General features: G+C 56.1%; 1 protein-coding gene across 3 annotated transcripts; it reads right to left on the reverse strand.

Annotated features, from left to right (window-relative positions):
- Nucleotides 1-2,681: 2,681 nt before the first annotated feature.
- PCDH1 (protocadherin 1) lies at nucleotides 2,682-25,889 on the reverse strand. Of its 3 annotated transcripts, XM_034656182.1 has the most exons (6): nucleotides 25,681-25,889; nucleotides 16,857-17,707; nucleotides 11,544-13,739; nucleotides 5,881-6,100; nucleotides 4,835-4,873; nucleotides 3,548-3,683 (listed from the first exon to the last, which is right to left on the reverse strand). In XM_034656182.1, exons 1-5 carry the CDS (start codon nucleotides 25,718-25,720, stop codon nucleotides 4,848-4,850), a joined length of 3,333 nt encoding a protein of 1,110 aa, XP_034512073.1. In that variant the 5' UTR covers nucleotides 25,721-25,889; the 3' UTR covers nucleotides 3,548-3,683; nucleotides 4,835-4,847. The 3 variants fall into 3 exon arrangements, with proteins under 3 accessions (XP_034512072.1, XP_011218096.1, XP_034512073.1); XM_034656181.1 differs by lacking the exon at nucleotides 4,835-4,873 and having other exon boundaries at nucleotides 2,682-3,683; XM_011219794.3 differs by lacking the exons at nucleotides 4,835-4,873; nucleotides 25,681-25,889 and adding an exon at nucleotides 19,158-19,250 and having other exon boundaries at nucleotides 2,682-3,683.
- Nucleotides 25,890-25,909: the final 20 nt, after the last annotated feature.

Here is a 25,909-nt window from a genome sequence, read left to right on the forward strand (position 1 = left end):
CAACACACGAGAGAGACACGGCCCCCCTCCCCACTCAGATAACCCGAGGAGACACAGTCTCCCTCTCCCCAGGGCAGACAAACCCGCCCAGGAACCCCATGGGCAAGACACAGTCCCCCCTCCCAGAGAAGTCCCGCGTGGAGACGCCCCCTAAGAGACTTTATCATGGCCAACATAAGCTTTCCCAACACCGGGAGATAGCCCACACCCAGGGAGGAAATGGCTCCGGAGGCCGGATCCTCAGGAGAGAGGTATCCCAGAGCCTCCAGGAGAAAAGACAACTCAGAGCTGCCCAGTCTCATCCCAAAGTGCTGCAGGTCAGAGACACCCCCAGATGAGAGATACAAGGAGGGCCAGAAACATCCCTTCCCAGACATGCTTCAGAGATAGCCCCCTTCCCTGGGAAGAGAGATGGGCCAAGACTGACATGCCTTAAGTACTCCCAGGAACCCTGGGAGGAAAACAGGCTCCCCAGAGAGCCTGGGTAGGGGGGAGACATGCTCCCATGGTCCCCAGAGGGAATACATGTCCCTCCAGAGACTCCCAAAGGGAGAGATAGGGCCTAGGGAGCCCCCGGAGGTGAGAGATGCCCCGGAGACCCTCCCCCAGGGATGTGAGACACCAGGGACCCCAGGAGAGAAATATGTCCCCATATACCCTCCCCCTACCAAGAGACATGCTCTGAAGTAGGGGGTTGGGGACCAACTAGGTCCCCTCTAGGAAGACACTGACTGGGTCAGGCTGGGTTTGAGGGGGGGGGGTCTCCTCTGGCCAAATGTCGCCTATTTGTACATAAAACTGTACGCGACACAAGGCATTGGGGAAGGGATTCACAGACCTAGGACCAATAGGGGAGGTCCCCAGTGCTGTCACCCGTCCCCTGCCCACCTTTGGTTTCACCTCTCGAGTGCCCAGGTGGTGACAGATTCAGAGCCCCAACCAGGGGGCTGGGACTCTGCCTTCGCCTGTAGGAAGGGCTCTTCTGTGCTTCTCAGCCCTCCCAGCCATCTGGGCTACCCCCTTCCTTCTGGCTTCTCCATTGTGCAAAATGCTCCTCTGCCCTTCCACTCAGTGCTCAGGGGTCTCCAAGACCAGGGCAGGGTGCCCAGGCCACCAGGGGCTTCCAGGGGAGTCCACTGACTCCAGGAATGCCTCCGGTCTGGACCACCCTCTCCACCAAGCAAATGGGCCTCATACAATCTTCTTGCCAGAATCCGGACCTCCAGGACCCAGGACAGCCCTTGAGGCCACTGCCCCACCAGCTGGGCACATCATGTTTACCAACTCTACCACTATTGCACCTGCCCTGTTTGTGCAGGGGGAAGGGGGCCGTCTCTTCATCAAGCCCCCAGCCCACTTCTGGGCCTCCCCCAGGGAAGGGAGCCTTTGGCCAACCCCCAGACCTGGTTGCTGCCACCCCAGCCCACTCTACCCTCTGCCCTCAATAGAAGGGCTGTGTATGCTGAGGCTACCAGCCTAACCATGCTCTCCTTCCCAGAAGTGTTACCCCAAGCCAAGTTAGGGGCAAGGAGCAGAGAATAGGGTGATTCTTCAGGCCCCTGGCTTTCCCGAGGTGGAGTGGGGTATCTGGGGTTACAGGAGTCAAGACCCCAGCAGCACAGCTCCCAAAGGCACCAGACGGCCCAGCAGCCTGTACCCACCCCTCCCACCCTTGGGCCGCCCCCCAAGCTTAGACTAAGTCAAGCAAGGGCCATACCCTGAGTCTCCAGCCTCCCAGCCTGGGCCCCTGGGGAGCTGGAGAGGTATGGGCCAAGGCAGTGGGGGGTTTCTGGAAGGAAGAGGGACTGAGGGTTTGAGATGGCCGCAGTGGGAGATGAGGGCTCTGCAGGATGCCCCTCACACCCTGGCCCCCTGAGGTGCAGAGAGGAATCCCACCTCATCATGGCTGACTGGGCTTCTCTGCCCCCCAATCTCCCCACCCCCTCCCCCAGGGGACCCCTGACCCTGGCAAAGGGAAGCCCAACTGGAAGAAGGGGGCCTGGAGCCCAGGGTGCCTTGAGGCAGCCCTTCCCACCCCCTGAGATCAAGGCAATGGTGGTTTTACAGGCTGACGGGTCAGTCATGGCAGGGGCTGGGGGTGGGGGGCAGGGAGGGGGCAGGGTGCAGGTTCCCGCTATTAGAGGCAGCAACCAGCCACCCCTTGAGCAAACCTTCCTGCTCCCAACTCACCCAACCAGGCCAGAGGCACAGTCATCCCACCCCTGTCCAGCTGCCCCCCACAGCCTCAGGGACCCTCTGTGATGCTCATCTGGATGTGGGGGGGCCAGCCTGAGCGGGGATCCCCCCCAGGGCACAGCGCAACAGTTCCAAAAAAATAGAGATTTGTATTTTTTAAAAAAAATTAAATAAAAGCCCAGCTCTGCTGATAGGCGAATGTTACCCCCATCCCCACCCCCACCCACCCATTGTTTCCCTGGCCTGCACCCCCATCCCACCACGGCCCCAGGGGTATTTACAACATGGAACAGTAGAGGCCTGGGTGGGGGGCACTGCGGCAGGGAGAAGGGGGCACAGGGCAGCCTCCCCTCCCCAGAGGGGTCCCCCAAGACAACACAACATCAACAAGAAAAGTTGCAAATCAGGCAGAAATGGGGACATCATTCCAAGGTCCTTATATACAGACACTGCATGACCAGCAGGGAAGAGGGGTGCCCGGATGGGATCAGGCATGGGCATGTGGCAGGCAGGTGGGCCAGCCCAGGAGCAGTATAGGAAGACAAGGCCTCCACCCCACTCCCACCCCCATCCCCACCCCACCTTTGGTAACAAAAGCCCTTCAGGGAGCCCCTGGCAGTCAAGAGTTTCCTCTGGGAGTTCCCAGGGAGAGGGGCTCCCCAGTTCAGCCCTGAAGCAGGGCTGGAATGGGGACATCCTGTCTCTGCCCTGGTCGGCCATGTGGGAAACAATGAGTTAAAAGTGTGTGGCCCACCCTTGACTCCACCATCTGCTCAAAGTGAGGGGGTGCTCCCTAGAAGTCAAGGGAAGGGAGCCTAGTCATTGTAGAGGAGCCCTCTTGGGCACCAGCTGGGGGGAGCCCCATAAAGGGGAAGAAGGGCTCCCGGGGGCTGGGGGATGAAGTGAGGAGAGAGGACCTGGACCCTGTTTGGGGGAAGGGCCTGCGTGGTCATGAGGCCAGTACTCACCCCCACTTGGGGCCCTGGCTGGGAAGTCCACGCTGAAGGGGTCAGGAGCAGGACCCTGGAATGGGCCCATTTGGGACCTGGCCGGTGGCTGGGGGAGGGGCATGGCCACCGGCCAGAAGGGGGCTCACAGGTAGATCTCGCGCTTGGCTGTCTGGGCAGATGCCGGTGTGGCTGCAGGTGGGAAGTCCGAGGTCTGGGTCAGGGGGATTTCCTCCAAGGTGGCCGAGTCCTTGCAGGAATCATGGCTACTGTGGGAGAAGGCACTGTAGGAGGGCAGGAGGCGCATGGGGGCCGTTTTGGTGTTCCGGTCTTCCGGGGGGCTGGGGCTGCCAGCGCCCACAGGCTCCTGCCCTCCCCGGTCCTGGTAAGGCACGAAGGTGGAGAGTTTGAGGGCGCTGCTCTTGGTCCGGCGGCTGGGAGATGACTGGCCAGGCATCCAGCACGTGTCGGAGTGGCCAAACTCACTGCACTCCTGGGTACATGTGCCTGTCATGGCAACATCAGGCAAAGGGCGCAGGTCTGCATGAGAGAATGGGGAAGACGGTCTTCAGTCTTCAGGCAGAGTAACATTGCAAAGCTCCACTCTGTGGCTTCCCATAGGCACCTATGCCCTGCCTCAGAACAGGGGTGCACGCCCTGTTTGCCCACTGAGCTTGCAGGCATACACACCCGCAAATAGACACTCAGCCTCCTACCATCCACCGCCGGCTCTTCGCTCTCCTGCAGTCTATCCTTGAATAGATGCGTACCTCCATCCTCAGCCACCCTCCAGCTTTCCTATCAACGCACCCACCAGATCTGCCCTCAGACAGGTGCACAAACACACAACCCGTCTACGCACTCCTCATCTATCTCCAGACAGGCTGAAAGAAGCAAATCTACCCTTAGGGGTGAGGAAACCCCCATCCTCACTTAAAGGCACAAGATCTCTGTCAGTCACACATACACACATATACACAAACACACACATACACTTATCCTCAGATAGGCATGGACACACAAATCTACACTGGGCATCTCCATCTTCCTTCTGAACCCCCTCAAGCCTCACCATGCTGCCAGCTATCCTGGAACCCCACCCTGCCCCAGCACAGTGAGGCCGTGCTTTAAAGCCAGGGAGAGGGGATGAGCTTCTGTGTGGGGAGTTCACATAGAAGCACACGCCCACACACTCACAAGCATACTCATGCGACCCCTCCCCACCTCACTCCAGCCCCCTATGCCAACCACCACCCCTGGCCTAGCCCAGGCTCCCTGCCCAGAACACCCACGGGAACAGGAGTTGGCCGCCTGACATCAGTAGCCGGTGCGGTTGCTGGGCAGCGGGGGTCTCCATGGGAACGGCTGGGCCATGAGCACTTCCTGTCATAGTTGCCCATCCCGCCCTTGCTCAGGGACAGTACCAGGCGGTGACCCTCCCTCAGGGACAGGACTGAGCAGCACTGCCTGGGGCAGGGGCTCCCCTGATACCACTCACCCTGGCTTGGCCTCCTGCCAGTGCAAGGTGAGGAGGGGACAGCTCTGTCATTAACCCTCAAAGCACCAAGGCTCTTCAGCTCAGGGTTGGGTGACCCAACTAGGCATGGAGAAGAGCAAGGGCACTGGGTGGGCGGGGCTGGGTGCTGGGCCAAGTCCCACAGACCCCAGACCCCAGAGCAGCTCCCACATACCTGGCACTCCGCCTCAGGGCCTGCTCCGGCCAGCCGGCTCTGCGCGGGCACAAAAAGGACGAGACGGGCATGAGATAGAGCATGGAGGGACAGGGTGGGGTGGAGGGCACTCTGAGACTTAGGGCCTGGGATATTAGATAAGCATCTTGTGCCTGAGGGGTGGGGAGTGGACCTTTTCATCTTTTGGGGGGGCAGTTTAGACTGAGGGAGGGGGCAAGACCCAAGGACATCTCCAAGCTGGAGAGTCTTTCAGTCCCAAGGAGAAGCTTATTCATTCTCCCCCTGCAGAGGCTACCATGGATGCCTTCACACACACACACACACACACACACACACACACACACACACACACACACATATGTACTACACACACACACACATTTTGAAAGCACACCCACTATCCGTTCCCACACTGATCTCTGCTCTGGCCCAGACCTTCCTTCTGCCATCACCCTTCAAACCTCTACCAGACATGCCTTTCGCCTCCCCAGACCTCCCCACTCCCTTTCCTCAGCCAGACCTTCTTGGGCTCCTCCCCTCAGGGGATCACCATACCCTTTTCTGAGCTCCTCATAGCATCCGGGGGACCCTCCCCTTTCTCAAGGCCCTCTGACCCCATTAAGAGACCTTCATGACCTCAAGGTTCCCTCAAGCTTCCCTCACCACTGCCTGAGCCCTCTGGCCACCGTCCTCCCGATCCCTGTTCCCCGAAAGGCAGTATGATGTGGTGCTGAATGCAAGGTCTTCGGAGTCAGAGAAGCCTGGGTTCGAATCCCTTCCAGCTCTGTCACTTCCTGAGTCTTACTTTGGGTAAGTGACTCAACCTGTCTGGGTCTTAAGTTCCTGCACTGTAAAGAGAACAGTAAAGTTCTCAGATCAGAGAGTGGTTGTGAGGATTAAATGAATATACAGCTGAAAGCGCTCAGCACAGTGACCACCGCTGAACATGCAAGAGCTCAATAAACGGAGGCTATTGTTAAAGGCTCATCAACATTCTCAGCTTCTACCCATTCCCGGGGTGCCCTGACCGTGCTGATGCTCCTCACCGTTCTCGGGGTGCTCCATCTCTCCTATGCTGCCATCAGGGGTGGTGCGCTCATAGTGGTCCTCAGGCAGAGCCAGGGGGCCGAGTCGGGGTCCCGAGGATGACTTGCTGGATGGCGTCTCGGACTCCTCCAGGCCACTGTCGTAGTAACTGTGCTGGGATGGGTCCTGCAGCTCTTGGGCCTGACTGGTGGCGGAGAAGGTGACGCGGCGGTGAGGTAACTGCAGGGAGAAGGAATGTCACTGCTGGCAGGCCATCCTGCCCCGGGGGGCCCACCACCAGAGCGACCCCCAGCCCCAGCCAGGCCAGCCCCAGAGCTCCCAGTCCCCCAGGCCTCAGCAGCAACAGAGAAGAGGCCCAGCCCCCTAGCATAGCAGAACCCCCAAGAAAGCACAGACCCAATAGAGGACTGCCCCTTAATTCTGAGACAGCTCCCAGGAGAGCCAAGACCACACACTGCAAGTCCCACCACAGCACAGGCCCCAGTGTTATTTTAGCCCCCAGGCCACCACAGTAAACCTAATCCAGTACAACCACTCGTCACAGCACAGCTTCCGGGTATTGGCACAGCCTTTGATTCCAGAACAGCCCACACCAGAATAGCACAATACCAGCCAACTCCCCTAATTCCAGCATAGCCTCAATCATGAGCAAGCTTCCAATTTCTAGCACAGCTTCCTTAAAGCAGTATGAACTCCTCATTCCAAAACAGCTCACCAATACCAGTACAGTTCCCTAATTTCCAAATAGCACCCCTGAACTTCAGCTCCTCACCTGTCTCATTGCTCTTTAACTTCCCATTGCTTCCATCCAAATGAGATCCCAATGTCTTTCTGATCCTCTGTTCCTACCCCTGCTGCTTGATGGTGTAGACAGCCTCAGGACTCCCTGCTGCTTCCCCTCCCACTGGAGCCCCTTTGTCCCCACTTCATGCCCCTCCAGAGAGGCCTGGGAGTGGAAAAAAGTGGGAGGGAAGAAGGAAAGGGAGCCCCGATAACAAAACGGGGCCCCTTGGGGGTGGGGAAGCAGAACAATGGAAACTCCCCCATCCTCCAGATCAGGAAACAGAGTATTAACTGTAGAGGGCAGGGCCCAGGGGGACCTGGGCATAGGGGGAGGGGCCTGGCATCCATCAGGAATTAGGAAGGCTGGCCTCAAAGGGAGACTCCTTCTAGGAAACAGGAAGGAGCTTCTGGGAGGGGCCACGGCTTGGTGGAGCCAGGACTTACAAGCTTGGACTGGGGGTTGGGGTGGGGGCAGTAGAACTGGGACAGGCTTCTCCCAGCCAACAGCCCTGTGCCTCTGCCATGGGTTAACAATCCTCCCAGGAACCTGGCAGCCTCAGCTTGGCACTTGGCACAACCAACCAGTCACCCAAACACCCACCTGGGACTGCCACTGATTTTCCTGCCATCCAGAAGTTAGGAGTTATGGAGGGCATAGACCCAGAGCCTCTGGAAGCCAGGGGTGGGAACAGCTCAGGCCAAGGCCCTATTGCTGCTGAGTCTCCAGGCTCCCTCCAATCCTTTAAGACTTCACTGGTGCTTTGTCTTTACTCTAAAGCCCTCAATAGGAGCTTATCAGGAAGGCCAGAATGGGGGGATCCTGGGTTTACACACCCATCCCCCTGATACCTCCCAATCCATCACAATCTTCATTCCATTCAAGGCAGCTGGGGTAGGGGAGGCTCTCAGGATGAGGAGCTCTTAAGCTGTTGGAAGGCGTCTCAGAACTGCCTTCCCATCTTTTTTTTTTTTTTTTTAAAGATTTTATTTATTTATTCGACAGAGATAGAGACAGCCAGTGAGAGAGGAAACACAAGCAGGGGGAGTGGGAGAGGAAGAAGCAGGCTCATAGCAGAGGAGCCTGATGTGGGGCTCGAACCCATAACGCCGGGATCATGCCCTGAGCCGAAGGCAGACGCTTAACCGCTGTGCCACCCAGGCGCCCCCTGCCTTCCCATCTTGGCTCCCACCTCATCCTCAGGAATAGGCAGCCCTTCTTAGGATTTCCTGTTGTGATCCAAAACACCAAAGGGTCTGGGTGATGACAGACGAGGTCCCCAAAATTGACCTGGGGCTGGGATGTCGTAAAGGAGCATCGTCCACCTGGTTGCGGTGAACAGTCTCCAGGAGGGGTCTGTGAGGCACCAGGCAGTCTGGTTGGCAGGTGCTTCTCTTCCAAATTCTCTCCGAGATGAGAGCCAGCAGCCCTCCCTCCCCAAAAAACCTATACCTGGTAATCCAAAGTTCCATTCCTGCCTACTAGGCATGTCACTTGGGCTTTTTTTCCTATGATTTTTTTTTTCCCTGTAAGATGGAGGGTTGGGGCATACTCAACCCTAAACATTCCCTATAATTCTATTGCTATCAGATCTTAGAAAGCCTAGATCCAAAATCTCTCTGACTCTAGTCCTGAAGCTTTAGACATTTGCTGAGTACTTCCTATTGGCTGTCCCTACTGGTCCTTCAGATTCAACAAGTCTGAAACCAAATTCTTCTTTCTCTTCAATCAGCTTCTGCACGGGCAATGATTTCGTCACTATGCCATCACCCAGGAACAGAATTCCCACCTGGGAATCCTGGGAGCTGTCATACTCATTCCCCAAAATCCCTACCCTATATTCAATCATCCTTTGAATCCTAGAGGTCGTTTCTCCCCAAATTTAGCCAAATCCATCCATCATCCATTGTCCCCACAGCCACCGTCTTAGTCCAGCCCTTAGAGTTTCGATTCTGTACCTTCACCTCTACCCCATTTATATCCACCAAACGCTCTGGTGAACTTTCTAAAACTCAGTTCATCCAAAACTCATAAGCTTTCAGGGGCTCCCATTTCCTGTTAAGGAGCTTTTGGCGAGGGATCTGTGTACTCTACAACCTCCAGTTCTTCTGGTCTCATCTCTCAGCTCTCTCCTATACCCTCCACTCCAGCCCTAACGCTCCCCTTTCTGCTCTCTCCCCGTCCCCAACTTGGCCATGCTCACTCCTGCCTCAGGAGCTGGCTCACTCAGTGGAACCTACTGCCCAACTCCTGCTCATCACTGAAGAGCTGGCTCAAATCTGACATTTTCCTTCCAGGCGCCCACTCCCATGTCCCATGCAGGTTTTTCCATACTGTGTTCCTCAAAGAAAGGGAGGGGGCACTAAGGTCAAATAAATTTGGAAAACCAGAGTTATACAAAGTTTAACAAAGGCCCCCCTCTTCCTTGCAGGCTTTGCAGAGCCTCTAATAGGCTAATGTGATAGTGCATCTCTTACTCCCCAAACTGACTTAATTAGGGGACCCCTCTCGTAAAGCACTGTGGATAACATCAGACTCTGGGAATCAGATTTCCTGATGCTTTGTGTTTGAATTCTGACTCCACCACTAACCAGTTTTCACTTCTGGAAAATGAGCATTATAACGACTTATGTCACAAAGAGTTATGAGCATCGAATGAGCTAATTCACATAAAGTGCTGAGTATGGTACATTGCACCTTGTGTAAGGACTAAAAAAAAAAAAAAAAGAAGAAGAAGAAGCGCCTAGTAGCAGCAGAAGGAATAGTGGAACAAGCTGGAAAATGCTTCACTATGGCACTTTCCACTCCACCTTTAAGATGCTCAATTGCCTCAACTTTTTACTCGTGTATCTCATATGAATATGACCATTTCCCCTCAGGGTCTAGTACCATGCTGATGACACAGTAGGAACTTGGCCTATGTGTTTTGATGATGACAATGGTGTTGTGGTTTGGTTGTGTCTGAATGTTGGGAGGAGGTGTTCAATGTGGCTCCATGGATGTGTTGGGCTGCAGCTGAGTAAGGGATAATCCCTCAGACCCTGGGAAAGAAAAAGAGATGAAGAGGCTGAAGGAATAGAAGAGCGAGCGACCTGGCGGCAGCAAGGATGGGAACAAAAGAGAAAGAATGGTTGGTCAGGCGTTGCTGGTGGTCCCCCATAGATGCTTATTTGTCCAGGAGAAATGAGATGCAACTAGATTTCACTTGCCCACGCCCCACTCCTCCAAAGCCCCCAGGAGTGTTTACTTGGGGGGGGTACCCCCAGGGCATTGGGGAGTTTGTGGTTGGAATCAGAGCAGAGAGCTGGCGCCTTGGACCTCCTGGGAGTGTCTCAAGCCTCTTCAGTCGCCATGGAGACACGTTGCCTCTGGCCTCAGACACTCCCCCAGGACCTGAGGCCCCTCACCCAGGCTTTAGCCCCAGTGCCCCTCAGGCACAGCCAGAGACAGGGCAGACCCAGGAGAGCAAGAAGTGAGAGACGGAGAGAGAGAGAGTGAGAGCCAGCAGCCCAAGGTGGCCAGAGCAAGGAGCTGAGGAAGGGAAGGGAGGAGGGGCAGGACCAGGGTCCCTCAGCCTCAGTCAGAAGGGAGCACCCTAAGAGTGGGGATCCAGAGCAGGCCAAGCCCAAGAACTTGAGGATTCCCTCCCCCTCCCTGGGCCCTCCCTCCCAGCAGCCCAGGCTGGTGATCATGGCAGGGACATGCAGGGCAGGGCCCATTAAATGCTGGGCATTGACTGATGTTGGGATGAAGAAGCTGAGAAAGGGACTTGGGAAGGTCTTGCCCCGAGGGAGGGTGGCGGGTGTAATCAAGGGCTTCTCTGCCTTCACCTGAGGTGGGCGGGCTGCACTTCACCCTCACCAGGTGCTCAGGCTGGAGCGCTGTCAGGGGCTGCTCAGTGTGAGCAGATTGGAAGGGTCAAGTCTCAGCCTTTGTCAGTGGATCTGGGTGCATCTCACTTGGGTGCACCTGCCCCTTCTTGGTGAAGGATGTCATTCCTGGGGGGAAGGCCTCACAAACACAGAGTGAGGGGATACATTGCCAGATGTGGGGGGAGATGGGACGATGGTAAATGAAGACAGGGTTGGGGTAGAGGGCAGGTCTAGGAAGTAGGAAGGGGCAAAGAGAAGGGATGCGGAAATTGGGTAGGGACCTAAGGACTAAGGGCCATTTCCAGTCTCTCTCACTCCTTCTCTCAGTTCCAGGAAAATAAGAAACCAAAACTCCAAAAATAGAGAACTTTATTGTCAGGGATAAGTGTTTGGGACTGGGGAAGGGGAGCCAGGGCCCAGCCCCAGGAGCCTGGGGTGGGGAAGAGGCTAACATAGCACACACAGAAGGCCCAAATAGGGAGGCCCCACCCCTCCCTGACAGAGTCCCTACCCAGTTACCCAATAGGACCACAGTCTCCCTGTTTCCCTTCTAGAGGAGCACCACTGGGTGGTCTCAGTTAGAGACCCAGGTTTGGAGTAGACTTCTTTACTTCCCTTCTCCCCTTCTGCCTCCAACCCTTCTGCTCACCTGCCCATCAGCCCCCACTGGCAAGACCCAGCAGCTGTCCCAGCGTCTCGGGAATTGACGGTCACAGGCCTCTCCCAGTGGGGAGGGGGCAAGGAGGAGAATGGCACAGAGCACACCCTCCCTCAATTTTCACTCAACCTAACCCTCTGTGCCTGGGCAGGGCAGCAGGGTCATCACCAAGGCCCCGGCATCCCCAGATCTTTGGTCCCACCTCCCACCACTGGCTTGGATTGGCCCCTACAGGGTGATGAGCCCACAGGTCTGATACGCCTGCTGTCACTCCCATACCTCGGTCCAGATGGCCCCATGGTAGGGGTGGGGTAGGGGCCGGGGTGTGCTGAGCCGGAAGGGCTGGCCTACCTGCTTGCTGGGGTATTTGGGGGGGTTGGTGCGGTAGCTGTAGTCGGAGTACTGCTCAGAGCCTGTGGATGTGGTGTCACCAGTGCCCACAAATGTGTTTGCGGGTGGCAGGTCCTGCACCACCTGGTGCTTCTTGGAGGCCGAGGGTGACTGGGGCTGCAGCTGGATGGAAGGCAGTGGGGAATTAGAGCGGTAGTGGCGGCCCAGGTCAGGGCTGCCCGGTGGGTAGTTGAGGGGCAGGTGGATGCGGGGGCTGTCTCCGGGGGCATCACTCATCAGGTTGAACTTGAGGGATTTCTGCAGCCCGGCCTCATCCTCATCTTCCACTGGCTTCACGGGCTTCGGGGACTTGCTCTTCTTGCCCTTGCTTTTGTTTCCCTTGGAGGCTTTGCTGCTGGGCTTGGGGGCATACAGGTCCTTGGTCTCCTTCTTACCAGCCTGGTAGCCACTCTTGGCCTCCCGCTGCCGGCAGTAGCGCACAAGCACTGCCAGGGCAATGAGCAAGGCCACGGCCACAACACCGGCCACCACACCAAAGAGGATGTTGCCACGTTGCTTGGAGCGCTCGTATTCTGGATCCCCAGCGATGTCGATGTCTAGGGGTGTGTCCAAGCTGTGGCCCAGAAGGGTCTCCAAAAGCGTGCGGTTGGCCAGGGTCTCATTGACATAAAGGTGGACCAAGGCCGTGCCATAGCGTGGGGGCTTGCCACGGTCACTGACTTTCACCACCAGACGGTGCAGCCCATGATGGCGCCGCTCAATCTCCTTCTCGAGGGTGATGGCACCTGAATGTGACCCAATCTGGAAGAGTCCGTAAGGGTTGCCACCAGCGATGCTGTAGGTCAACTCAGCATTGACACCGGAGTCAATGTCCTCAGCTGTCACCTGGCTGACTGTCTCACCAAGACGTGTCTGGGGGGTCAACAGCTGGTGGGAGGTGTTGGAAGGGGCGGTGATAAAGGGCGCATTGTCATTCTCATCTAGCACATTGATGGTGACGCCGACATAAGCTGAGCGAGGCGGGACACCGCCATCCACCGCCTTCAGCTGAAAGGTATAGGTGCTTTGATGCTCCCGATCAAAGCTCAGGCTGGAGAGGATGGTGCCCGTACCATTTTGGATAACAAAGTCACCATTGTCTTGCTCCACCGTGAGCTGTACCCGGGCATTCTCCCCTTTGTCCCCATCAATGACAGTCACCATGCCCACTGGACTCAGCGCCGGCATGTTCTCCATCACTGAGAAGTTGTAGCCACTCAGCATAAACTTGGGGTCATTGTCATTGCAGTCCAGCACATTGACAAGGACGGTGGCTGTGCCCTGCAGGCTGGGGCTGCCCCGGTCAGCTGCCACCACCTTTAACTCATAACTGTCCCGCTGTTCCCGATCAAGGGATGTCTTCACCCGGATCTCCCCAGTGTCAGGTGAGATGGTGAAGAGGCCCTTGGCAGCCGGCTCAGGCTCCAGAGAGTAAACCAGCTCCGCATTGGAGCCTGAGTCGGCATCGCTGGCCGTGACTTCGGCGACCACTTCACCTGGCTTGTTGTTTTCTGGGAAGGCGACCTCAGTGACACTCTGGGTGAAGACAGGGGCATTGTCATTGACGTCCACCACCTGTACCTTGAGGGAATTGGTGCTGGAGAGTGGGGGGTTGCCAGAGTCCACAGCCACAATCTCTATGGTGTAGTCTTTGACCTTCTCGTAGTCGAGCGGAGTGGTGGTCTGTAGGAAGTACTTCTTTTTGCTGTCACTTCCCGTCTCGCTGGCCTGGCGTAGCTGAAAGGGCACATCATTTGCCACCACACAGGTGACAGCTGCATTCTCTCCCTCATCTCGGTCAGATACCTGCACCAGGGCCACAGCTGTCTCCTCTGCCACATCCTCTGAGATATTAGCCATCCCGTCTTGATGGGTCACCAACCCTATGCCCCGGATCTCAATGGTGGGGGCATTGTCGTTCATGTCCTTCACCGTCACCACCACTTGGGCACGGGCACTCTTGGGGTTGGTGCCTCGGTCCTTGGCGAGCACTGAGAAGCGCAGGGTACTTAGGTCCTCACGATCCACGGGGCCCTGCACAGTGATAAGTCCAGTGTTCCTGTCTAGTCGCAGAAGACGCCTCACCACCTCGGGCGCCTGGTGGAATGTGTAGTCGATCTCCGCGTTGGCACCTTGGTCTGAGTCGTTGGCCTTCACCTACAGGGCAGGGGAGGAAAGAATGGAAAACAGGGATGCATTAGTCCCAGGATAGCAAATTAAGGGATGCAATGAGCATGGCAGATACAATTCATCTAATGAGGCACCCTTTCCAAAAGCGGCACATAGACTGCCCTTTTCCCAACCCTGACATGTGGCAGAAAGTACTGATCTCTCTCCCTGAGGAGCACAGACGCAGCCTGCAAATTCTCAACCGTGTTACAAGCAACTAGTAGAGCTGGGACGGGGCACCATTCAACTCTGCTTTCCATTCCTGTACTACTGTGCCCAAATATGGGGATGAGGATCCAACTAGCAACCGGGGAAGCCTTTCCACCCAATTACAGTGGCCTTCAACCCAAGGTGTGAGGAGTAGAGGCGGCATGTCTGCATGACAGACGCATGCCTGCATCTACATGTGTTCTGAGACTGGGAGTGTATGCTAATGTGTGAGAAGGTATGTGTTTGTGCGCATGTGTGTTTGCGCCTGAGTGGAGACCCACATGCCCACCTAGAGGCCACAGGTGAGGGGATTTCTTTTGAAAGCAGCCAGGCAGGGATATGGGTCAGAAGGAGCCTGCCAGGCCACTGCTCTCTCAAACCGGGGAAACCTGTTTCAGCAGCTTCCTCTCCCCTGGCTGGCGCTGGCTAGGCACCAACTTGAGGAATCTGGGCGGCTGAGCCTGCGGCCGAGAGGGAGGGGTTGGTGCAGGCCACAGAGCCTGCTGGCAGCGGGCTGGGATCCCAGCATCAAACAATGAACTGTCTGTCCCTTTGCAGTGGGTACGCCCTCCCACGCCAACGCCAATGCACACTCGGCCCAAGTCTATACAAACATGGGTGTGATGGGGCAGCAGGAACCTGGTGGGAATGGCCATGAGGTACCACTGGTCAGGGAGAAACAGAGGGCTGGAATTACGTCACAGTCAGGCAGAATGTGCTGGCAGTAGCGGTGGGTGTGTGTGGGGAAACGGGGAGGACAGGACAGGTATAACTTGGCAGAATCTCTGAGGAGCACAGCAGAAGAGTCGTGGGTTCAAATCCCAGCTCTACCATTTCCTAACTATGTGACCTTGGGCCAATTACTCAATTACCCCAAGCCTCAGTCTACAAATGTATAAAATGGGATAATAATAGAACCTATTTCACAGGGCTGTGGTGAGAATTAAATAATACTTGTAAAAATGCCTAACGCTGCCTGGTATATGGCAAGTGCTCCCTAAATAGCATTTATACCCCTTTTCATCCGCCCATCCACCTGTCCATCTCTGAAAGTCAGTGCTAACACAGTGCAGGGCACTGCATCTAGTGGGGTCTCAAACCACTGCTAGTCTCCTCTCCTTCCTGTCAGGAACCAGGACTTTTTCAACAGTGGAGATACCTGGGCAGGACATCCCAGCTCTCCCGGGCCCTGTTCAACCCTGTGGGAGCCAAACTCTGTTTCTTCTCATCACCTCCCCTGCCCCCAGTCTATCTCTCTGTCACCTACCTTTTTGTTATGATTCCCACTTCTCCCTGTCTCCAGACTGGTCCCCTGGCTTCTTATCTACCTCCCTTGCCATCGTACCTCCTTTTGTCTCTGTGACTCTTCACTTCTGTCCCTGTTTCCCTCCCAGGCTTGCTCAGCTCTTTCTGCCTCCTTCCCATCTTCTCTTTTCTGCCCCTTCTCGAGCCCCGTCTCTGCCCAGCTCTTCTGCTTCAGCCCACTGGAAGGGGGTGTAGCTGCTACAGGCACAGGCTTTGAAGCCAGACTGCTGGACATAGCCAGAGTGGGCTGTGAACACATCAGCTGGGTGAGATCAGGCAAGTTTCCAAATCTCTGTGGGCTCAGTTTCCCATCGGTGAAATGGGGATAATGCTTACCTTGTACTGTGAGGATTACATGACATAATACACATAATGTGTTCAGAACAGTGCCTGGCACCCAGGCTGTTATTATTCACCATCTCCGACTGTCTGTCTCCCTTTTCGTCGTCAGGCTCTCTTCCACATGTTCAAGTCCACCAGCCTCTAAAAAAAGGCTAAATCTCCTCCCCATGCCTCGCTTCAGTGTAAGGACACAGAATGAAGGGTTTCCCAGGACCATAACGGTGTGCAGGGCAGGCTGAGCCCTCCTAAGCTCCCTCACTTCAAAGACAGACAGCTTCAGCCCAGGGGGAAGGAGAAAGGAGCTGGGGCTGGCAAGATGCCAGGGCTGAGATGACATCGGGAGATACGCCCACCTGTCTGCAGGGACGCTTTCTTTGCTCCCTCCCAGGCCCTGGCCCCACCAAGGTGCCCGGCCCCTGGGGCAGTTCCCATGGAGAGGGGTGCTGAGAACTTCAGCAGAGGCAACTGACCCCCCACTGTGTCAAGCACCCCACACTCATGAGCACCCTGTGCCTAGGGAAGGAAGCTGGTGTACAGACAGACATCTGAATGCAGTTTTCTAGAACTCTGAGGACTCACTTGGCTAAAATAATCTCATCTGACTGTCAGGGAGAGGCAAAGAAAGGCTCTGTCCTCTAGCTTCAGGAAAATCTCATCTGGCTGAAGGGCCAGTGGTTGGGAAGATATTCTCATCTCTGGAGAGACTGTTCTTTTTCCAACTCGGGTCGCCTGGCTGGGGAGGAGGGTATCATTTTCCTTGGTAGGGCTTTCACGTCTCCGAAGTTTCTCCAACTTGAGTATGCTTTGGGGATGGAGGGACTGCTGTTCCTGTGCTATGTCACTAAGTTGCTTTTATTTTTTTAAGATTTTATTTATTTATTTGAGAGAGAGAGAGTGCCCATGAGCATGAGTGGGGAGGGTGGGCAGAGGGAGAGTGAGAAGCAGGCTCCCCGCGGAGCAGGGAGGCCAATGTGGGGTTCCATCTCAGCACCCTGGGATCATGACCTAAGCTGAAGGCAACTGCTTAACCGACTGAGCCCCCCAGGCGCCCCTCACTACGTAGCTTGTAGAGGAAAATAATATCACCTGCTGGGATAGGAAGGTCTCACTAGATTGGGGCTGGGAGAAGAGCTCTTACCACAGTATCCTGGCAGTTTACCTCTAAGTGAAGAGAACTCTCACCAGGTGGGGTTGGGCTCCCATTTCTAAAGGTGGGAACCCTGACAGTTAGATTGAAGGACCTCTCACCTGGATGACCGAGTGTCCGATGGGGCTATTCTCAGACAGTTCAGCCTCGTAGGAGGGCCGCTCGAACTTGGGGGCGTTGTCATTGGTGTCAAGCACAGTGACTCGCAGCAGGGCACTGCTGGCGCGTGGGGGGCTGCCACCATCCTGCACCTTGATGGTGAGGTCATAGGAATCCCAGCGCTCCCGGTCCAGGTTGCCCATCACGATGAGCTGTGGCTGCTTGCCCTCCTGGTCCTCTGCCACTTGAAGCCCAAATAGCTCCTGGGCCTCAGGCCCGGCCTGCAGCTCATAGGATGCCACGCCATTAGGGCCAGCATCACGGTCAGAAGCCACCGGGATGGGGAAGAGTGAGCCGATGTTGGTATTCTCAGGGATGGGTAGCGTGATGACTGGAGAGGCGAAGTTGGGCGTGTTGTCATTGATGTCCTGTACCTCTATCTGGCCCTCTAACAGCCGGGGACTGCCATTCTGCACGAGGTCCGTAATAGACACCTCAAACTCCAGGATGCAAGGCTCACCAGGGAGCTGGTTCTGGCATTCACGGAGCCCCTCACGGTCGATAGAGGTCTCAGTGGTGAAGATGTCTCCCGTCTTGCCATCCACCCGCAGGTATGGGGCGCCTACCTCTAGTTTGTACAGGTGGCCCACATCTGGAAAACCATAGTCAGCTGCGAGGCTCCCAATGAGGGTGTTGGGTGGCTGTTCCTCTGGCACCTTATACACCACCCGAGTGGCATGGCCTGGGGATGCCGCCAGCAGAAGCAGCAGCGCCAGCAGCAGCAACCGTTGCCCCCTGGGGCCTGGGCTGGGCCTCAGGGGCCCCATCCTGGAAGGATCTAGAATCAGGAGGGCTGCAAGGAGAAGAGGCAAAACAGGTCAGCTGGGGAGAGGAATCCGGCCCTGAGGGTTGCCCACACCAGGCCCTGACTCTCCCTCTGCCATCTATACACTATCCCATGAAGAAAGCCTAGCCCCAGCCCAGAACCCTGATTTCAGAACCCAGAACCCTGAGTTTCACCCACAGCTGGGTGTAGCAGCAGTGTCTGCCCCAGCTGGAGGAGCCGGTAAGGGCCCGGAACAGGTCTAGAGCAGCTCCCGCCCATGGAACACCCTGACTCTCCTGACACTCCCTCCTCCCTGCTCTCTATTCTGTGCTTTGCCCAACACCTCCTTCTCACCAGCATCCTGCCTTAGTCACCCATGGTAATTACCCTGATACTGAGATACGGAGAGACAGCAAGTGGAAGGGTAAGCCCTTAAGCACTCCCCACATATGTGGTAGGTAAGAGACACAGGCACCCCTTATATTCCCTGGACCACACGATGAGGGCCACTCAGGATGGCTGGAGGGAGCAGGAAGATGTCTCATTTCTCTTTGTTCTGAGATGCCAGTCAGTATATGCGTATGAGATATGACATGTTAAATCCCTCTTTCCTGACAGTAATCACCCAGAGTGCCCAATGGCCCCGCTCCCATGAAGGGCAAGCTTAAACTAAGCACCCATCAAGGCTTGGAAACAGCTAGAGCTGAAGAGTAGGAGTTAGCCACCCACCTCCCCCCAGACACACACTGCCCCCCCCACTTGGTTCCCAGGACTCCTCCTCCTCTCTTCCTCCCCTGTGTCCATGGGGGGAGGGGAGACACTGACAGGTGTGTGGAAGAAAAGTGCAGAGGTCAAGACTGGGGTCAGGATCATGGTCAGGGCTGACTAGCCCTGGAATTGGCTTTGGGAGCTGCCCTGGCCTGTCCTTAGCAACTGCGAGCCCAGCAGGTCTAACAGGGACAGAGTTGCCAATGCCACCACCAGCCTGTTCCTGACCACTCCCCTCCAAGCTCTGCTCCCAGTCTCTTAGTAAACATCTGGCTCCTATTTGGCCCCTCTCCCCACAAACATCTGGCCCCTATTTCATACCTGGCCCCTTCCCCTTTGACTGGTCCAGTCCCATCTCTGACCTGCTTCCCTGTGCCCACCCCCAAATCCTTCAATTGGAGCCCTATATGCCATAGCCAACCACAAGCTGCATCCTCATCACCCCAATAACCACTACTGCCCATCTCCCCCCGCCCAGCTTTGAGGCTATGCATTTGCAGACCCCGGCCAGACCTGCTATTGTCCCAGTCTTGACCCCCTCCTTCTCTCCAATAAAACCATGGCCAGCCCCTCTATTTAAATCAAAAGTCAAGCCCAGCCTTTTCAGCAGAGGGTTCAGGCTCACTCTCCTTTACCCACTGCCCCACTTGTACCTGAAATACCTACCCCCCCCAAAATCCTACCCATTCTTGTCATAGAACACACCTACCCCACTGAAGGCAGGCTCTGATCCCCCAGGAAGCTTTCCTAGGCTTCTCCAGCCCATGGTGACCTCTCCTTTCTCCAACTCACAGCTGCTATTGTCTGCCCCAATCCCGAGGCAATGAATCACAGCTGCCTGGACCCGCCCACCTGCCTGTGTTGTTCAACCCCAGTACTGTGCACCTATTCCAGTGTTCTCTGGCTCTTAGGGCAAATGCCAGACTTCCTGAAGGTAGGGCCAGACTCCCTACACTCATTCCCCTGCCCCAACCCACGCATGTTCACAAAGCTAGGCACTTGCATTCAACAAATGTCTACTGTGCACTTACAATGTGTGAGGCTCTGTCCGGGGAACTGGGACACAGCAGCCTACAAGCTAGACTCAATCTGCTATCCTGGAGCTCGCAACAGTTCTAACTCAATGACTATTTGTCATTTTTGTTTGGTTGTAATCATTTGGCACATGTAAGGAATCAGGGTGGAGAAGACATCAGACGGTCTGAGAACCCCAGCTATCCATTTCCTGGGTGCTGAGCAGGAGAAAATGATTTAGGGCCTCAGTTTCCTTATCTGTAAAATGGCAATACCACCACCTATTTCCTAGGGAATTTGAGCTCATATGGGCTAAATGCCTAGCACACACATTAAGTAGTCAACAAATGCTCCCTCACAGCACTTAACAATTGTAGTTATGTAGCTGTTATATGGGAAATGATTTGTCAATTGTCTTTCCTACAGGACTGAGCAAAGAACAGGAGAGCCCCTGCTTTGGTTGCTCCTACATCCTCAGGACCCTGCCCTGGACCCGGCGTACAGTAGACACTCAGTAAGAGCTCCTGAAGGACTATTTTAGCTCCCAGGTTTAGCCTATCCTGACACTTTCTGGGTGATCCCTGCTTATTTCCTTGCCCAATTCCCTGACTCCATCAAGAACCTATTGGGGTCAAATTTAATCCTTCTCTGTTCAGGTCCATCGTAGACTCTCAGCAAATCCTCAGTGAACGCAGGTTCCTTACCAAGTCAAACACTACACTTTCTTCACGTAGCATTCCCAAACCGCACCTCCTCCCTGGTCACTCCTTGGCAGTAAAGTGCTCAGCGTACATGAAGCTGTTAATCAGATTAGTGTTTGTGCTCCTTCCCAGTTGCAATCTTAATCTCTTTAAAGGAAGGAGGAATTTATCTAATGCTCCATTTGGATTCACCCTCCAGCCCCTTCCCATCTACCTGAAGGCACCTGGCACAAGGCTCATCTTACTTTCAAGTTCCAACCCAAACACGCCCCCAAAGGACTGCCTCCAGAGAACCTCATTCCCTTCTGGGTACCTTAGCCTGCCTTCCCCCCATGGCACACACACAATGGATCATTCTGCACACCAATTCCATGCATAAGTCTTGGCAGGGTGGGGTTATATGGGAATGACCCTAAACCTGACACAGAGGAGAAATAAGGCAGTGACTGCTTGCCTCCCTCACTCTCTCCAGAACAGAGATTCTTAACCTTTTTTAGATCACAGCCCCCTTTATGAATTTTATGAAACTATGGTGCAGATTTTTCCAAGAAAAACAAATGCTCACAAATTTTGGCTATAAATTCAGAGGTCTGTGGTCTGACAGAGTCAGAGTGACTTTGATTTGTAGCAGTTCAAAGAGCTACAGATAAAGCCCATCCTTTCCCCTCCCAGGGTCACAACCCAGGGCTCTAACCCCTCAGGCCTCCCAGGCAGCACAGACACAGGAAGCATCCCCTGCCCCCATACACATACTTTTTCCTTCTCACTCATTCACCCTGTCGCCCTTAGGAGATCCCTTACTCCAGCCAGCAGAGGAATCAAGAAAGGATTATGGTATACAACTTCAGAGGTGGAAAGAGAACCCCAGAGAAATATCCAAGGCCAGGAAGGTATGGGGAAAAGGGTGTTTCTGGGAGGTAGGAATTTGGGGGAACATGGGTTTGGAGGCGTGGCTACCCAGAGTGAAACCAAGAGTTGAAGAAGGTTTAAGGCCCATGAAGCACCTGAAATGCCTCTTTAAAATGAGTTTTGTTTGCCCCCCCCACCCCCGGAATTCTGATTCTGGGGGAGGGACCTGGAGAAACCCCCAGGCAGCAGGGTGGAGGCAACAGGATGCGCCTTCAGGGAAAGACTAACTCTAAGAAGTACTGGGTCCCTGGAGTTGAGAAAGAAGTGCAAATTCTTCTGTCACCTTTGCCATCATCATCACTGTCATCATTATCAGCATAATCCCAGCTAACATTCCTTGAGATTTTACTCCATCTGCATATCCCATCTAATCCTCCCCACCCTTGGAAAGGGGTACTTTGTTATTACACTGCTCCCCATTGTACAGATGATAAAATTGAGGCTCAGAAAGAATCATGAACTGTCTCAGGTCACAGAAGTAGTAAGCAGAGTCAAGATTTGAGAAATAAGAATACCTCTTCATATTCCAGAGTTTGGGGGGAAGGCTGGATGAGGGGGAAGGAAAATCCATAAAAGTCAGAGAGGCTAGAGTATGTTGGCTGAGTAGCCCCTCACCCCCACCCCTGGGCTGCCAAACTTGCCTGGCAAGGAAAGAAAGAGAGAGGGCTTAGGGTTCAAGGGCTGAACAACCCCAAGCCTCCCGCCTAAAGCTGTCCCCTCCCCCCACCCAGGGGCCCTAGGAATGTAGGGACAAGAGTCAGAAGGGCCAGGAGCAGCAGTGAGGCAGCCCTTCCTCACCCCTGCCCCCACCATCCCTGAACTTTGCCCAGGTTATGGCTGGTTATTGAGAGTCATTAGTTCCAGGAGGCAGCTTCTGAAGCGATTAGCACCTTATCTGCCCTTGCCCAGGCTCTGGCTGCCTTCCTGGCAAGGGTGTCCCCACCTCTGCCCAGTGACGTAGGCACCCAGGACCCTGAGAAGCAGAGCTGCAGCACTCACAGTGACTCATTCTTCTCAGGCCTGAGGAGAGCAGTGAGGTATGAGGGGGCAGAGTCCAGGGAAGGCCAAGGAAACCGCCATCTGTGTCAACATGTTGGAGGGGGTGGGGAGGATAGCAGTGTGGGTTCACCTGGAACCTTCATTTCCAGTCCACCTCAGGGACCAGGGTCCACTTTCTGCTGAATGCTAGAACACCCAGAGACAGCCATCAGTGTCCCAGTGACCAAGTCAGCTCTGACCACCCCCCCCCTTAGCCCTGCACTGTTACACAAGAGCCACTGCCACTGTGGGCACGAAAACCAAGAGACAAAGCCAACCTCTGGGAGAGTAGGGTAAGCCTTAGCAGGGCTGTGTGGGGTGGAGCTATTCAGAGGCTTCCCACAGTGAACAAGTGTACAGCCCTCAGCTCCTCTCCCCTCTCTTTCACAACCCTCTATTAGCCTCTGCAGGGCTTCCAGGCACCTGCATTCTTGAGTCAGAATGTTGGGGTTCAAACCCTGGCTCCACCACTTCCTAACCATGTGACCTTGGCCTGGTGACTTCACCTTTCTGAACCTATTTCCATATCGTGAAATGGAAATAATCAATTCTGCCTCGTGGAAGTTATCTGGGAGATGAGATTGGTGGCATTAAGATCTATTATATCATAAAGGACCAGTATACATATATAAAATAACTGAGCAGAGCATTTCATTTCCAGCACCAGGCACACATTAGGTGCTCACTGGTTCAGTAAATAAACGAACCCATCCCCTGCTGGTTGGGAAGACCTATGAAGACAAGGTTGGTGTGTATCTTACCACTATACTGCATCCTCACCACCCACTCTGGGCCCTGGCAGATAGAGCGAGCAGGTGCTAAATATGTTGTTGAAAGAATCTCACTCTGCAGCACCGGCTATCCTTGCTCATGGTAGGGGCAGCCCTACCATATCAGAAGGGCCTCCTCCATCTCCTACCCGCACCCCCAGGCCTGGTGCTGCCACCCCTCTCCTCCCAGCAGTTCACCATCTCTCTCTAGCCCAGATCTCCTGACCAAGTAGCCACAGCAGCAGCCCCTCCACCAGGAAGATGCCAGACCAGCAAGACACCCTCTTCCAGCTGAAGTCCCTCTCGGAATTGGCTTGGGGGAGAGAGGGGAAACTAAACGTTGCCAGAACTGAAAACAGATCTGCTCCCCTACTACACTACCCTTACCTGTCTCTGGAGGCCCTTCTCATCCCTCTTCCCTGATTCCATTCCATGCCCTGCTCTAGTTGTAATTACAGATTTCAATCCTCCTAGACCTCCACATCAAGAAAGTAGCCCCCACCCCTAGGCTGTCATGAACACCTTCTGAGCGCCCTCTTTCCAGGCAGCTACCGAAGGTTGGCTCAGAGCGGGTAATGGAAGGCTCCCTCCGTCTTCCTGCACTATATCCTGGACTCCGTCGCCGCCAGGGCAGCCCCCTGTCTACACCGTCGTGGTCAGCGGGTGATCCCCGCACACACCCAGAGCGTGGGCGTCTCCTCCCAGAGGACGCAGTAGTGTGTGTGTGGAGGTAGTGGGGATGGCGGTTCCTCCACCAACCTCGGACTCGGACGGCCCCATCCCCACCCCCACCCCAGCGACAGAGGGCCTCCGGGAGCTCAAGGCGAGGCGGGGGGCGCGGTGAGAACGTGCCTCTGCCAGTGGGCCCCTTGCGCCCCCTGCCCGAAGGGCCGCCACGGGAAATCCCTCCTCCGCATCTCGGCCCTCTGCCTAGGGTCCCCAGCAAGCGGGCGTCGGCGGGAGCCAAGCAGCGGGCGCCGGGAGGGGGCGGGGAGGGAGCCGGCGCTGGAATCACAAAGCGTGGCGAGCCAGGCCGGGTGGGAACATTCTCCTGAAACGGACCCTCTTACGGCTACCGGAAAGGGGTCTTTGCCTCGCGCTCGATCCTCAAAGACCTCAACGCTACACCGAATATTTCCAGCTAGAAGAAATAGTCGCCAATCACTGCTGGGGAAACTGAGGCCAGAAGTCGGGGCTCCCGAGGGTAGCTGAGTCCATCTCGCCTACCAATTCTGCTCCTGCGCGTGCCGCGATCTCCCTTCGGGCCCCAGGGCCTTGCCCGCGCACGCGACTCTGGCCTGCAGCCGGCACCCGGCGGAGGGGGCGTCCAGGTGTGAGAGGGACACAGGTGTGCGGGACCCAGGTGTGCTGGGGACCCAGGTGGCTCGCAGAACGCAGCTAAATGACCCGAAGAGGGTCGCAAACACCGCCCTAGGCTTGCACCCTCTGCAAAAGGACCTAGGGCCTTGAAGCCCAGGGGAGCCGGGATGGCGCGGCCTGCCAGTCCAGCCTGTTCCGGGAATACCCGGCGGCCCGGCCCCGGAGTGGGGGTGGGGGAGACGCGGGCAGGGAAGCCGGTCCCGCCAGCCCCCAGGGTTCCCGCGGTGCTGATAGTCACAACAACAATGTCGCGATTAAGATGATGAGACGCTGGGGGCTCTCCGACCGCCCCGCGGCTTCCCAGGATGGAATCTGGCCTCCGACGGAGAGAGACTCTGTGTGTGTGTGTGCGTGTGTGCGTGTGTGTGTGTTCAGGCTGCAAGGTGTAATGTGACACTGTTGGTGTAAGGTGTGTGTGACACCCAGTGTGAAGATGTGTGAAGCAATGGATTCTGTGTTTGCGCCCGTGAGGCGCCGCTGTAGGTTGTACTTTCTGTGTTAGGGTGTGTGCCGTCAAGGCGTGTGCTGAGACACTGGGGTTGTGTTTATGTGGGTGCAGTCGAGGGGGGCAAGCGAGACCTGTGTTGTGCATCTATGATCTGACCAAGGAATGGGTAACATAATTTAGGTTGGGGTGTGTTCCTTAAAGGAATATGTACGTGCGAGGTTAGGTTTTGAGTGTTCATTTGCGAACTGTGGCCGCGACACTCGTACATGAGGGCACGGGATTGTGTTTGTGTGACCATGTCGCCGAATGTCACACCCGGTTGTGTTTTGTTGCTCTGTTATGGCCACGGGTTGTGAGTCCGTGCTGCTGAGCGTGCAGACGCTGAAGCGGATTCTGAGCTAGTGATGGTGCCCCAGTGGGCGCTGGTGTGCGGGAGGTATGTCTGTGTGCACATATGTACCGATGTATGTATGCGTGTACATATGTACGTGGTCTGGCCCTCTGGGTGCCCGCGGGGAGCTCGAAGCGCCTGAGTGATCCGAGCTGGTCGCCCAACAAGTGTGTGTGTACGTTGTGTACGAGGGTCCTTGCTTGCTGCGTCCTCGGGGAGCCCCCCGCCCAAACTGGGGGCTGCGCGCTCCCCCCAACCACCTCCATTCGGCGCGCTCCTAGAGTCCTCTTATTCCCCGCGGCTCCAAACGCGCAGGGGTGCGGGACGCCGAGGCAGAGGTCCGGTTCAGCACCCCCTCTCCTCGCTCCGCTTCTCGCCGCAGACTTTGGAGGGCAGGGTGCCCCGACCTCAACCCCCGGTCCGAGCTCCCAGCCGCCCCCACCTTAGCCCCGGCGCGCTGAGCACCGCCTGGGCCCCCGTGGCCTCGCTCCGCCGAGCCGCCCCTCCCTCAGCTCCCGCCGGCTATGGCCGCTCCCGACTGGGAGCCGCCGCCGCTGCCTCCACCGCCACTGGATCCTTACCCGCTTCGGGGCAGCGCCGGCCGCCGGCTCTGCTGTCCATGAGCCGCCACCGGCCCCGGCCCGGGCTGCGGCTCGGCACGGCTCGGGCTGGCGCTGCGGTTCAGGCTCCGGCTCCGGCTGGCTCTGGGCACAGCAGCCCCGGCGGCTTCGCGTCCGCGCCGCGCTCCCGCTCCCCGAGTGTGTGAGGCGGTGGCGGCGGCAGCGGCGGGCTGCGGAGCCAGCAGCAAGC

The sequence above is a fragment of the Ailuropoda melanoleuca genome, chromosome 3, assembly GCF_002007445.2.
Source record: "Ailuropoda melanoleuca isolate Jingjing chromosome 3, ASM200744v2, whole genome shotgun sequence".
Classification (NCBI taxonomy): Eukaryota; Metazoa; Chordata; class Mammalia; order Carnivora; family Ursidae; genus Ailuropoda; species Ailuropoda melanoleuca.

Coding starts and splice junctions, on each gene's coding strand:
- PCDH1 (XM_034656181.1), bottom strand. CDS start 25,720: ATGGACAGCAGAGCCGGCGGCCGGCGCTGCCCCGAAGCGG. Junction 17,708..25,680: donor CCGGCGCTGCCCCGAAGCGG/GTAAGGATCCAG, acceptor TTCTCCTTGCAG/CCCTCCTGATTCTAGATCCT. Junction 6,101..11,543: donor CCAAATACCCCAGCAAGCAG/GTAGGCCAGCCC, acceptor TTCTCCCTGCAG/TTACCTCACCGCCGCGTCAC.